The sequence below is a fragment of the Aplysia californica genome, unplaced genomic scaffold (assembly GCF_000002075.1).
Source record: "Aplysia californica isolate F4 #8 unplaced genomic scaffold, AplCal3.0 scaffold00404, whole genome shotgun sequence".
NCBI lineage: Eukaryota > Metazoa > Mollusca > Gastropoda > Aplysiida > Aplysiidae > Aplysia > Aplysia californica.
In genome coordinates, this window is record NW_004797674.1 from 84112 (window position 1) to 98700 (window position 14589).

The 14589-nt window shown below is 39.3% G+C and overlaps 1 protein-coding gene across 2 annotated transcripts in view; it reads right to left on the reverse strand.

The window, feature by feature from the left end:
• Positions 1–2878: 2878 nt before the first annotated feature.
• Positions 2879–14589, reverse strand: part of LOC101864239 (GRIP1-associated protein 1) — a 35258-nt gene continuing 23547 nt past the window's right edge. For both annotated transcript variants that reach the window (XM_035971251.1, XM_005104094.3), the window contains 4 exons: positions 13311–13427; positions 12400–12493; positions 10248–10414; positions 2879–9969 (listed from right to left, as the gene is read on the reverse strand). In XM_035971251.1, the coding sequence (XP_035827144.1) occupies positions 9616–9969; positions 10248–10414; positions 12400–12493; positions 13311–13427 (732 nt within the window). In that variant the 3' untranslated portion in view covers positions 2879–9615. The remainder of the gene's footprint in view (positions 9970–10247; positions 10415–12399; positions 12494–13310; positions 13428–14589) is intronic.

Below are 14589 nucleotides of genomic sequence, written 5' to 3' on the forward strand. Positions count from 1 at the left end.
GAATTGCTACTCTCTATTGACAAGATTTAGGTCATATGAGAAGTGGCCAACTTCCACCCTGTTGGAAACGGCCAGCGTGAGTACTGGAAGGGGCACAGAAAGGCGATAGTGCTGGGTAAACATATTAATATTATCTTCCCAATGCAGGAATACAAGTCCCTTTTCTCTAGCACCAGGTTGAAAATCTTATTTTTGTATCACAAAGACCGTGTAAAATTCGAAAACACACCCCCTCCCACTTTCTCTCAACAACCCTGCCACCAAAAAACATGAGAATATTTAGTATTGGAAGACCACAAAAATACCAAAACAATTTTTTTTAAGGCAAACAACACTGTAACCCAGCTTTCAACAATTGTAAGATTCTTTTTATTAAATTAAGAAATGTACAATACATGTATTACCCTAGCCTGACATGAACAGCATATGCACAAACTTATGCACGTATGCGTGCTCACGCACGCACACACACACACACACCACGTGCGTGCTCTTAAAACAACTATCTCACAGACATTACGCAATATGATTACAGTCTAATACTATACAAAGAAACAAAACAATCTCTGCAAAGTTCTAGAAAGTCTTATTGCACATGTACAATACAAAAGTTTTGTCCGACAAACTCCAAAACAGACGAAAGAACTTACACGTCCATCATTCATAGCACCTACTTGAACTTGTTAGGTCCGGCCCAGGCTGCTCACAACGGTACAATTTCACCATCCCAGAACGCACACCTACTCGATAAAACTATCTCCACAGCATGGGCATCAGTTGCATGCTCTCTGAGTGTAAAGGGAAAGGCTCAATCATGACACCACAGACGCCCATGGATAAATAAGGGCCTATGATGAAAGAGTGTTGTGAGTTAAGAAGAGTGGAGGTGTTTTATAATAAATGACTTGCAGCCAGGTAGGCCTACATGGAAGACCATGTTGCTGAAAAGGAGAATTAAAAGTTGGAAAAAAAACCCCAATTCCTTCGAATGAAAAAGAGTAGAGGTGTTTTGGTTTTGTCTCTCTATAGTGATAGTGCAGCATGGTACATTACATGCGGAGTGGAATGGCATGGTATGGCATAGCGGGGGTTTGACTCCCATTTTGCACACATCACAATCATTTATGAGGCCAGACATTTGACCAAATCAAGTGAGCATGGTGGCTAACCCTGAAAACTTTCAATAAAATACACACCCAAATTACCCCAAAATGCCTCCTGTACGATTCACAAGAGGGAAGGCCATACAGTTGATACATCAACATTTTAAAAAAAATCATAAGATGTAATTTTCCATTCAGCTAGATGACAAAAGCAGTGAGATCAATAATTATTATTATTATCATAAAAACAATCAACAAAATATCAATAGCATTGATAATCATAATAATCATCATCATCACTGCCATCATCAACGTTACCATAATTACTAATATTAATAGCCACTATGGCGATGAAGCTGATGACAATCATGGTTATGGCGACATGATTATAATGATTACAACAAAAATTTAAAATAACAAACAATAAAAACATCAATAATAGATTTTGTCACACTAGACATGTACTAAAGCAAAACTCAAGACATTCCCAATTCTGTGTACATGTTCATCTAAAAAACGGCACAAACATCTGGATGGTTGAGAAAGGGGAACTTCATATTGTGTTGGTACAGGTTTTTATAACACTATTGCCTCTGCTTATTCTAGACACACTGGCTCCAGGGAAGAAGAAACAATGCGGAAAATATACTGCATGTATCTAGCCCACACCAAAGCCCCAGTCTATTATTCAACCACTGTGGGTTTATGAATGCGTCCGGACCTGCAAGGATGTTGCTTTTGCTGAGTTTCAATAACAATTCACTAATATAAGAATATAAGAAATTTGACGGGAAGGAGGAGGAGGAGGAGGAGGAGGAGGAGGAGGAGGAGGAGGAGGAGGAGGAGGAGGAGGAGAAGAAGAAGAAGAAGAAGAAGAAGAAGAAGGAGGAGGAGGAGGAGGAGGAGGAGGAGGAGGAGGAGGAGAAGAAGAAGAAGAAGAAGAAGAAGAAGAAGAAGAAGAAGAAGAAGAAGAAGAAGAAGAAGAAGAAGAAGAAGAAGAAGAAGAAGAAGAAGAAGAAGAAGAAAAAGAAGAAGAAGACCGCTACACGAAACAGAAATTGCCGTCTTCCCGGCGGGAGGGGAGCTAAAAACGGGTGAACATTACGTGCTCCTCTCCCCTATTCGGATTTACGTCCCCTCATAGGGTGCGCTTCGCGGGTTTTTGTCGCTGTTTCCAATGCTTCTATCATCGTTCAGGGACGGCCCTCGGGGGCCCCCCAGCTAACCAAGTGAAAAAAAAAAAAGAAAAAAGGTTTTAAAAAAAACAAACGGGGGTGGGGGGGTCCTAGTTGCAAATGAGTCCCAGAAAAACGAGAAAGATGGGGAAAAGACGGAAAAAGCCTTAAGGTTCACTGACCTTCCCATAGATGTGGAGAAAAAGACCGACAGTGCCACAAATGAATTTTAACCAACCATCTTCTCCGATTGAGGATACACGTATATATTATATCTAGTAGAGGTTTTATGGCGCTCGCAACTTCATACGGTTCTATGAGCGCCAAGGGGTGGGTGTTAAAAGAGAAGTCTTTACAGGGAATCGGGCGTACTCTGTTCACCTCTCTAGCTTTAACAGTTAACAGCTCAACGTCTGTTTTAACTTTCAAGGCACCCCAGAAATAGCGGATAACAAGAGTGTGACAAACATTCAAAAGAAGTACGGTAGAGGAAAATGACGATAGTAAGGATTAGTTTACACACATGGACGACCAGAACGTCGTAAAGCGGACATTACAATTATTTCTTCAGATGAAGTATAAGAGCCGTTAACAGGGTAGTTTTCACATTATAATGCCATTTATTTGTACCATTTACTCGAACAATGGGGCTGACTGTCTGCTCGCGTCATTCTAAGCATAACTGGGATGTGCTTAGAACTGTCCAGGGGAGGCATTTCGTTTCAAGAAAAATCATTACTTGTACGTGCAAGTCTGTACAGTACTCTAGTAACTACCGTATCGTTTTTGTTGTAAGTGAAAGACTAAGTTAACTCTACGTACGTGGCCTAATCATCATTGTCAGCAGCCACAAGAAAAGACTCATGGGACAATGCATTCCTCCTTAGTACATCTTATCTTACCTCTGCATAAGTATGCAGATTGAGTTTCTTTTCTTCAGATTGACACTTCTTTCATTCTGTTTGAGTCAACAGTCCGCATGTACGTATTCATATATGTAAAAATCTGAGGTGCATTGCTTTAAACAAATTTGACACTAGAATAAAGCAACAGAACATCCCTTTAAAAAATGTTGAAAATGGCAGCATGCAATAAAGAGATGAAACGAAGTTTTAGTAGAGCAACCTGCAGGGCACCAGCAAGAGAATTGTTTTACTCACTCTGGCAGGGATGCGTGCAAAAGTTCAACACTTATTCCACGTTCAGCGTTCCTGAAAATTGTTTCCTTGCAACAGCTCAATTGTTTGGTTGAGCATAGCACAGTAAAAAAAAAAGGCATCAGGACACATTACAAACATATCTTCACAAACAGTGACATCTTCTTCTTTGTGCTTTTTCACAAAAAATTGACCATGCATGATGAAAGATCTCCTGATTTTCGATCAAAACTTTTTGACAAAAAGAAAACTAGGAATTAAATAAAGCACATACCTTATGAGTGTACATATTTTCAAAATTACGAAATTTTGAAAACCAAATCCAAGCAGATTTCGTCCACTTTGCAGATGAAACTGGATTATGCACTAAAATATTGGAGAATTTGAACAATTTTGTGCTGTCCCAAAAAAAAAAGGATATGTTCGCATATGAGAACAACTGGGAAAAATATGATATTATGATATACATGGCTATGTACTCCATAGCAGATGTGTAAAGAAAGCAATGCGGCCGCGCATCCCTTTTATTTCTTTTCTTGAACCATTCCACTGTTCTTATATCTGCTTCTTGCACTTGACTGACATAGCAGAGTGAAAAGTGATGGAAAAATCAACACGACTAATTACAGTAATTGTATTAGTAATGTAAGTGTTTTACAGCCCAATCGACACTGTTTAAATTATTTAGGAGGAAAGCTGTTTCGACCCTGCATGTCAGGGTCAACCCAAGTTGAGAGGGATACAATATCCCATAACTGTCTTATCTACCTTGTCCTTTTATTTCTAGCAAAAGCAATAACCAAGATGTTTGACAGTTAAGAAGAAAATACAACCCAGAACAAAAGGTTGACAAGTGCTGACTCTTTACATAGTCTAATACTAATAATAACATACAGGTCACTTGCAAGTCAAGAAAAAAAGAGTAAGATTCATAAAGGAATGCAACCATCAGTACAAAACTCTCTCCCTTTCTCTCTCTCTCTCTTTGTAAGATATATATAGACATACACATGTCAACACACATATATACATAAAGGCACCTATTAGCTTTAAATATAATCATTTAAATTACACTCATGATTATAAACGCCTTTACTTTAAGTTTAAGTTCTATCATAATCCATACTGAGCTGTAACACTTGAACCATCATTTTTTTTTTTAAAGAGGACAACACTAAACATAAAGGGTTTACGTCAAAATGGCCAGTTATTTATTGTCTAAACTTTTTTTCCCCCAAGTGTTGGCTCACATGGCTTCACAATAAACAATTCGTTATTCCAATTTACTGTCTCAGTCTCTAGGGTGGGTGGGGTTGGGGGGATATATGCAGCATGGCAGCCTGACAGGTTTTCCAACACTCACTACCACTATCATCCACACAACACAAAGAAATCTATCAACGATAAAACAGAACACATGGCACATATGGAATGATGAATGATCGTGAGATTTAAAACAAACCTCAGAAATTAGTACAAGACAGGTAGTTTTTGTATACCACAAGAAATAACAAAAGGGTTTTCAATACAAATCACACTCGATATCAAAGAGCTCACATTTACAGATGTGCACCATTATAATGGTGGGCTCTCTGGACTTCACACAATAACTCCCTCAGAACATGTCCAATCCAATTTATCAACTCAGTCTACAAAAGACCACAGATCGTTACAGCATCTTAGAAGCAAACTTCTATCGTTAACGCATTCCATCTTTGCTGACTGCCAATACCCATTTGCAGATGGGAAAAACTGAGGAAACCAAGGTAAAGAACCTTTCCGACGGGTACAACAGTCAACATGATAAAGTTGCAAATAGAGCGTATAACATTTTATTTATTTATTTATTATTGCAAGTCCAATGCCTCACAGCTTGAACTACGGTGCCCCTTGTATCAGTGTCAGTCACAGAGTGCCCAATAAATAGATTGCTTATAAACAGTAGTACAGGAGGTTACAAAAATGGAATAAAGGCCCCCCAAAAAAAGTCAAGTAAACATATGGAAAAAGTAACAGCAGAATATTTAGTACCAGTAGTATCACATAATTGAAATCTCCAGTTTTACAATGTTCTACTTCACTTTATTGTACATCAAATTTTTCACATTTCAAGTTCAAGAAAACAGGTGACAAGACAATAAGATCAATTTCAATTCTGGTCAACACTGACACAAAGACAATAGTGAGTATTTTGAATGTGGCTCAGGAATGGAGCTTTTGAACAAAACATAATCACATTATTATTGAGTGAGGTCTGAATCCCCCCATCCGCGCGAACAATTATTGTGTCAGTCAGTTATAATAATGATACGATAATTGCATTTATTTATATTGTGCATATTTACACTCTACAGCATGCTCTATATAAGCTCTAAGACTATTATTACCCCACAAACCCAAACACACTCAGAAACATTCTCGGCTTCCCAGGAGGGATACAGTGAAAAACTGCAGATTGCAAGCATTCAAAAGCCGAGTTTGAGAGGCTAACCACTAGGCCACTGACATTAGTTTAGTATACTTCCCTTCACAGATCAAGATGTCAGTGGAATTTTAGCCCTAATGTAAAAATCTTCCGTTCCTAATAAAAATAAAAATCAGATGTAATCATTTGCAATCTGAAAATACTTAACCGACCTTCAAATAACTAGACCTTTGATTTGTTTAAGTTTAAACTTCAAAGATATATTTTTTTTTAAAAGAGAGAGAGAGATAAGCCCCCAAAAGTCTGAGCATCAATGAAAGAACTGACAAGACACTCTTAGACATTGAGGCAAACAGCATTGCACCAAGGACATTTGTATCATGGCAATGGCAAGAGAAAGCTAAACAATAAGAAAAACATGATCACCTGTCCACGGTCACCGTTATTCCTGGCTGAGGGACTTTCGAATAATTACCATCATGCAGTGCTTACAACAGCAAATGGTGAAAAGGAGAGGACAATCTCACTGGTCACACTTGCCATAACTCCCCCCATCCCCTCATCCTTGGTTGTTTTTTTTAGCAGGAGCATGAGTGGTGCAAATAAAAAAATGATGCAAAATTAACAAATCAGTGTTACAATTTACAAGCTAAATGTGTATTCTTCAGTTAATATTTTCAGCACCTGAATGAAATCTGAATTCATTCTATGCCTAGAAAGAATAACCTAGACATTGTTCTAGGAACAATAATTTAGTTATTGAAATTGAGCACGGTCTTAAGCACCTTACAGGAAATACAAATTTTAATTCGATGATTTATAGTCATGCACAAATTTTTCACCATCAATGAGACACACTATTTCCCTACAGCTGGCAAAAATACATAATTCTTTCCACGATATTTTCTGTTCTGTGCACCATTGTGCACTAAAACTTTTTTATTAAACAAAAATGTAAAGAAAATAATAAAAAATCATTCATATTGTACTTTGGCAATCTTAAAAATAAAAAGCTAAGTTCTGACAAAACTTTTAAAAGGCTCACCTCAATAATCAAAATTAACACATGACGAAACTCATAAAATGAAAGCCGAACACAAAAATAAATATGTCCTCCTCACAGCCATCAGTGCATTAACACATTTCTGGCTTAATAGAACAATCCTTTGCGAACCATAAGCATGACAAGCGCACACACACTTCTATAATCCTTGAGCACCGAGGCAATGGCAGAAAAAGAAAAACGCCTCCAAACATTCAGGGTAACTGTCGAGTTGCAATAGGATCTCTGGAACAAGCTGAGCAGAACATTAGCAAACATTTAGGAATGCCATCTGCTGGCTGCACTCGAAATAATGGAAATTTTTATGCTGATTGGGTATATTTTTATTCCTCTGTTGATACCATTTAGATCAGATTTTTAGACTGGCATCTTTAACCCTGCTTTCAGGATAAATCGGGGTAGGGTTGAGCCAGATATCACATTCTGGGAGAAAGACAGAGAAACTCTAGAACATACTTTCTACGTGTAAGGCCCGATCCCAATACTTCTGAATAGAAGGGTAAGGGCCATGCACAGGTAAAGATGTTCAGTATAACACAAAGGAAACAACAGGACTAAAACCTCCAAATTATAGTCTAGACCAGTGACTGTGGCACTTCGCCATCACAACTTTCCAAAGTGGGAAGGATTTTTATCGAATATCTCCGGCTTTCTGCTGAGATGTTGTATCCCTCTCAGCCCAGACTGGCCCTGACAGGCAGGGTCAGAAGCTTGCCTCCTAAATGATCTTATTCGTGTCAACAAGGTTGTAAAATCACTTACATTGAAAACAAAATTCCAAATAGTCAAGGAAGCTACATACATGTAACAAGCCCTCCAGAACACAATAAATTCAAAACCTGCTACCAACCAACTTGCCCCCTCTACCAGGATGTGGTGTCCTAAACTTGCTAAGCTGGCCAGTTTTTAAAAAATGTAAATGTTACTTTATTACCAAAAAGTTTTGAAAAAACACAAAATTTTGTACAAAAAATAGTGAGAGAGGAAAGTTCCACAACTGGAAAACCCGGAAAAAGTGCCACCCCAACAGAATACAGGAGGAATTCGGTAAAAAAATTCACTTGTATATTGAGATGAAAAAGGGACCACAAGTTCCAAATCACATTCCACGAGAATCCCGACTGAGTACAGATACCCCATCTTCCAACTTTTCCCGACCATGAAAGTGGAAGGTCCGCATGGCTCTCTCTGTAAACACAGAATTGCTAAAAGCTGGACACAGAAAGCATGCATCATAATTGTCTTGCGCTATATATTATTATTCAGCACAGACCAATTCCTTTCATTCATTTTTTAGGCTCGAGTAGAGAAGCGAAGTAACCTATCAAATATTTTACTAAAATTAAGCAGACTCGGATCAGGGAATCCTCAGACCACCAACTGAAACATTTTTTATTACAGTTAAGGTTATATATCTAAACCAGAATAGAGGAAAAGAAAAATGACCATGAATGAAGAGATGCCGTGTAGCTGTCTATGACATATGGGGTCAAGAGAACAATCAAAATGGTTTTCACTGTATTGAATTGTTTCGATAAACATTTCAATGTGGATATCATTACAAAAGACCTGAGGCCTACCAGAATACAGGCTGCCTGTGTGTGTAGTGCTCATTCCACATCTTTACAGCAGCATTTCCTACACTCTTGCATACTCACATCCATGCACAAAGGGACTTGTGGACAGTCAGAACAAGGTGTCTCATCAAATCAACTCCTGGTTCTGCTTTGTTTTTTAAAATGAAGCCTTTATTTTAATAACAGACTCTCTGTCTACTACTGCACTAGCTATGTAGACAAGCCCCATTTGAGCCCTACAGATACAGATTGTTTCTGGGCTTCCTACAACAACTATTGCCACAGAAAAGGAAGGGGAACGGGGTTTTGTTATGTGTGTGTTCCTGGATTCTTTTACTTGAGTCATTTCATTTTAATTTTAGTTTTTTGGTAATTGTTTTACTGTGTTTGCAAATGCAAAAGGCCATATGAGAACATCCTTTCATTCTTGCATCAACAGAGCATTGTAACCTGACTCAGTAGAAAAGTAATTACTCAAACAAAAACTGGAATATTGCTGTCAAATAAAAAGCTATACTTTCAGAAATATGTGGATTATGCTCTTGACCTGTACATTGTTGGATAGCTCTGCTGATTTGCAGGTGAAGACAGGTTTAGTGAGTGACCTTTTTCTTTCATCAAAACTGATTTTTCTCATTGCCATCCCTCTTTCTAACTCTTGTTGTGCATGTTTATTTATATTTAAAATTAATCCTTGTTTTATGTCAGAGTATATTCCTCATCCAATTTTCTTCAATCTGATAAAGCGCATGTTAGCTTTTGAGTGATAGTTACGTTTTCATGAAGTTATTATGTACATCACCTGAATAGGTAAAATTGAGCCAAAAATTATTAACGTCTAGACCCCCGAAAAACTAAGTCTGTAAAAAGTTAAGCAGGCCTACCTGACAACTGCCATGCACTTCCACAGCTTAACTTTCAGTGGCAGTGACAACCTTCTTCTGACTGGTCCTGCCCCAAATCTTGTATCACATTATGGTTTTGAATCAGACACAATCCTCATCTCCTCCACACTATTGCTGAGTGCTTACAAAAACAGCACTCATGGTCCCAAAAGTAAACAAACTTCATACAAAAAAAATATACACAAATAAATTATTGTCCCACTGGCATCATCAAGATTTGGCTGGGTCTACGGTCTCTGACGAATTCTCGCGTAAATCCTCAATCTGGTCCGAAAGATCGTGCTCAAGTTCATCTGGACTCGACAGCTCTGAGCTAATGACACCACTGTCTGGGCAGTTGTTAGAGAAATCTGAAGCCTCTGAAGACCCAGTGGTGGCCGGGGTGGCTGACAACGACGGAGTCGCTGACGAGCTGGTGTTGTTAGTCGTTGTTGTCTTCGTCTCGAGAGGTAGGGTGGAGGGCGGCGTGGGTTGATTTACAGTCGCCACGTTTTCTCGGGCAGACGCCATCACAGCAGAGAGCTTACTGAGCCTCACTACTTCCTGCGACATCAGCTCCAGGTCCTGGCAGTGAGGAAACAGTTGTGTTAAAGAAAAGAGAGAAAGGCTACCAATCGCTTTCACAGTAACAAATCAGGTACATTCTTTTAGCTCAATTCACTCATTCACCAGCCTGTGGATGTGCATCCATCCATTCACTCACTCATTTCATCCTTCATTCAAAAGCAAATTCCCTTCTTTCCAAATTCATCCACCTTTGAATGAAAATTCATCCATCCCCTGAATTTCTTCATTTATTCAATTATTTATTGTTACCATCCACCCTTCATTCATCCACTCACCTGTTGCAGATGCATGTTCTTGGTGAGCGTCTCCTCCAGCATGCTCTGAAGTTTCTTGTTCATGTCCTGGGTATGTTGTGCATGCTCACTGTTCTTGTTCACCATATCCATCACCTTCTTCAAGCTCAGCTTTTCCTCTTGCGACGACTGGGACTGCTGTTTGGGGCCTGAACAGATGTTACACATAGTGTCACGTATTGTAATATCATTCAAGAATGGAGCAGAAATCCCATATAAGTGTTGCATATCCCAATTGCAATGTGCTTCATCTTTTAAAAAAACATCTTCCCATGTCCAGAAGAAACCAAAAGTAAAATGCACTCTTATAGACCATACAAAAAGAAATTATTATACAATCGTTTTGCTGTCTGCTGTTCACCCTCTTAACCTACAACAATTTCAAAATAGTTCGGGTTTGAAGAGGGCTTTCTTGACCAAGTGGCCAGTAGGGACAAACCCAATTTATTTTACAATATATTATATACAGTGCTTCCACCAGCTGTAGCTGAAAAGTAAGGAAAATTCTGCTGGGGGTCTCTGCGGCCCCCAGCAGGGTACAGGGACAGCGTCCCGGTGGGGGTTCAGGGGGCGAAGCCCCCGAAGAAATTGAAATTTAGTGCTTTTAGAGGGTTGAAAATGGCATTTGGGAGCCTGTTTGAAGAGATTGCCAACAACCCATACTACCTATTTTTTCACCCAGATTTTGTCTTGTTTAATTTCGTCACCAATATATCTTTCCATTGCTGGCAATGTTTAAAAGCAGGTTCCCCTTCCATTGCTACTATAATTCAATTAATTTGTCATCGCACCTTTGATACTGATAGAAGGCAAACCTGGGAATAATGAATAGATTAGGCCGTACCTTCACAATACAGTTACCAGACCTGCCACTCTATGAAGCCTCAAAATTAGGATCTCAGGGAGAGAAAAATCGGGATTTGGTGAAAAAAGTCGGGATCAACAGCAAATCACCAAGGTGACTGCCAAAGCTGACTTAAAAATTTTCCATGGGTGTCCATGAATTACTCGGCCTATATGCTCTCTGTGTGTCTTTGCGTGCATGTTATCATTATTTTTTGTAAATCCTGAAGCATCACGTCAAGCACTCCTAGTCCACAAGTCTCTACCCCCCCCCTCCCCAACCGGAAAGTCCCGAAATACATGAACTTAGGTTGACCCCGTCAACGGACGATCCCCGACACGCAGAACTCACACGGCGATGTCATGTCACGTGATGCGTATGCGCGATTGAAACAATTTTACTAACAGGTCCGACTAAGTGCACGTTCAAACAAAACACTCGGATGAGAAACAGTCGTTCTACTTCTAGTTCTAGGATAACGACGGGGGCCGACCGACCAAATGTACCAACAAATCTCTTATCCCTCATAATGCGTTCAGACTAAAGCAACGACAACGGCCGAATGTTAGTCTTGCCAGCGCAGTTTACATGTAATTGTGTAAGGGTTAGAACGACTGTCGCTCGTCCGAATCTTCGCAATGATAATTTCTCTAGATCTAGAATCTAGACAATAAATTTGCAAAAAAAAATTCTTTCTGACAGTAATTTTCTGTCTAAGATCACATGTCAATATACTTGATCAACGCGCAGATTCTTCGAGCCGCGGCAACAATCCGAAGATAGACAGACGGAATGAGGGAATGATAGAAAGGAGGAAAGTGCCACAAAAAGTTCGCCAGATTTTGATCAATCTGCAGGTAAAAAATGTACTGCCGACAAGCCTGCAATGAATGCATGGGGCAGAGTAGAATAATGGCCGATTGCAGGAAATGCGCAATCTGGCAGGTTTCTATAGCATAAACTATTGCCGAGAGAATTACCGTAAATATCCGTACCTTATACAAGACATACGAAGGCGAGTACGGATCTTTTGCTACGGAATTTCGGTAGTCCTACGCTGTCGCAGATTTTTACGGAGGGAGTTGATGATGATGGAGGAACAAGTACGGAACTAGCAGAAAGTACGGATTTCCGTAAAAATACGGAAGAGTGGAAGCACTGTATATACCTATAGTCTCTCTTTCTTTGTCTTTTCTCAAACCATCTCTCTTCCTTTCTCTTTCCTGCCTCTTCCTCCTCATCCTACACCCCCACCCCACCTACCCCCAACCCCCTGCTCCAAACACTTACCACTGCGACTATCCATGACATAATGTTCGATGATGGAGGTTTTGTTGAGAATGTCCTCAGCCATGCAGGCATTGCTCATCTCCAGATGGTTTACCTGAAGATAAGATAAGGCAGACAATATAAATAATAGACTTGAAAAGATGAACGTCACTGATCCTCCATTAGAAGAAATTGACCTTGATATCAACAGCTTAGTGTAAGACTCCAACATACATCATTTTGAATATATACGTTTTCATCAGATTCACCAGAAATATACATGCATTGTTTTATACCAGAATAAAACACATACACATGATACACAGAAATGCACAAACATGTACACACACATTCACATACACACACACACACACACACACACACACACACACACACACATTTCCAGATAAAGACACATACATGGAGGAGCCCATAATAAAAATTATGTATAAGTGATTTTTTAAAAATGTTCTGCCGTCTTTCTGTGTACACTTGGGAATAAAAGATAAAGATAAAGAGGCAAATAGAGACTAAGAAACAGATAATGGAATACTACAGTTAACAGTCAAGCAATGAGTATGAGAGTGGATGTGTGTGCATGGGTGTGTGTGTGTGTGTGTGAGTGTGTGTGTGTGTGTGTGTGTGTGTGTATGTGTATGTGTGTGTATGTGTGTGTGCATGTGTGCGTGCATGTGAGTATGTATGTGTGTGTGTGTATGTATGTGTGCATATGCACATGTATGCATAAACAAATGTGGGAGAGAAAGAGATATGCAGAGAACCCCCGAGGAGATGTGGAATAATAGGCTCTTGCAAGTATATGCACATGTGTATGTGCCTGTACGAAAGTGAAAGCAAATTATCTACACCCCACCATCCCGAACATCCCAGGACGTCATGCACTTTGTCTCCTAGGGTGGGTGGCCACTCACTTTCTCCTCCAGCCCCCACTTGTCCTGCTGTAGGACAGCCACACGTTTCAGCAGGTCATTGTACTCCTCCCCTACGCTGCCTTCGCTGATCATACTGTTGTTGCCAGACATTGGAGACTGAAACCGGATCACAAGAGCACTCTTTTTTTTTTAGGCCGTCAGTGACAAATGAAAAACTTTGCAAAGAACAATTTAACACTTTACAGTCAACTGTCACAGGGAAGGAAAAAAAACAACTAAAGATAGGGAACAACTCTCAGGGACGGATTTCAGTTTACTTTAAGTACAAGTTTTACAGCACCAGCAACACAAACACATCATATAAGTGCTGAAGACCAGAGGTTTCACTACTAGAGAGTACCGTACAAAGAAAAGAGGGAAAACAGAAAAGGATGATACTTGTTTGATTGGCAGGGATGGCTCAGTACAGTATAAATATGCCAATTATAGTTTATTACGGACACTTATATAACTGCAGCTTTCACTGTTAAAGATGTCTTCTGCTCAACATATGAAATTATTGTTGACTGTAAAGAGTTTAATGGGACTAGTACAAACATTTCATACTTGACTAGTGTGCTAGAGAACAAACACTGATTGGAAACTTAGTAGATACTCCTGTAATCTAATACATAAAACCAGAGATTGTGGTGCATCAGTTAAGGCTATAAACCTTTTACACAAAAGTTGTGATTAGATTCTCATACACGGAAGACATTTAAATTTCATCTAGTATCTCCACTTTTCTGCTCGGCTGCCCACCGAACAACCCTTCCAGGCAGAGGCAGAGCCAAAGCAACCACTTTTCAAGATATCTCAGTTGTGATGATAGAATTAGTTTATACTTCAAGGTAAACAAAACCAAAACAAGCAAAGAAAACAAACAGCAAAAAGGTGCAAATAACAAAAAGTGTCAGGTTTTGTAAGAAAGCCTTAACTTACTGTATTTGGTAAGACCTTATTCATCTCATTCGAATACCTACCCACAATCAAAATGATGAGAAAAGGATTGTGTACAAGTTGGCCACCATATGTCACAAATGTTTGAATGATAATGCACCATCATATTTATCAAATCTGTTAAGACTGTACATTCCAACTCGCAGTTTAAGGTCATCAGCTGACAAAAAGAAATTTATTTTACCATCTATGAAACTTAAAACAATGGGTGAAAGGGCATTTGAATACCAAGGCCCCAAGATCTGGAATGCTTTACCAAGTATGTTGAGAGAAATCAAATCTTTTGATTAATTCAAATGTCAGCTGAAGTCGTTTCTGT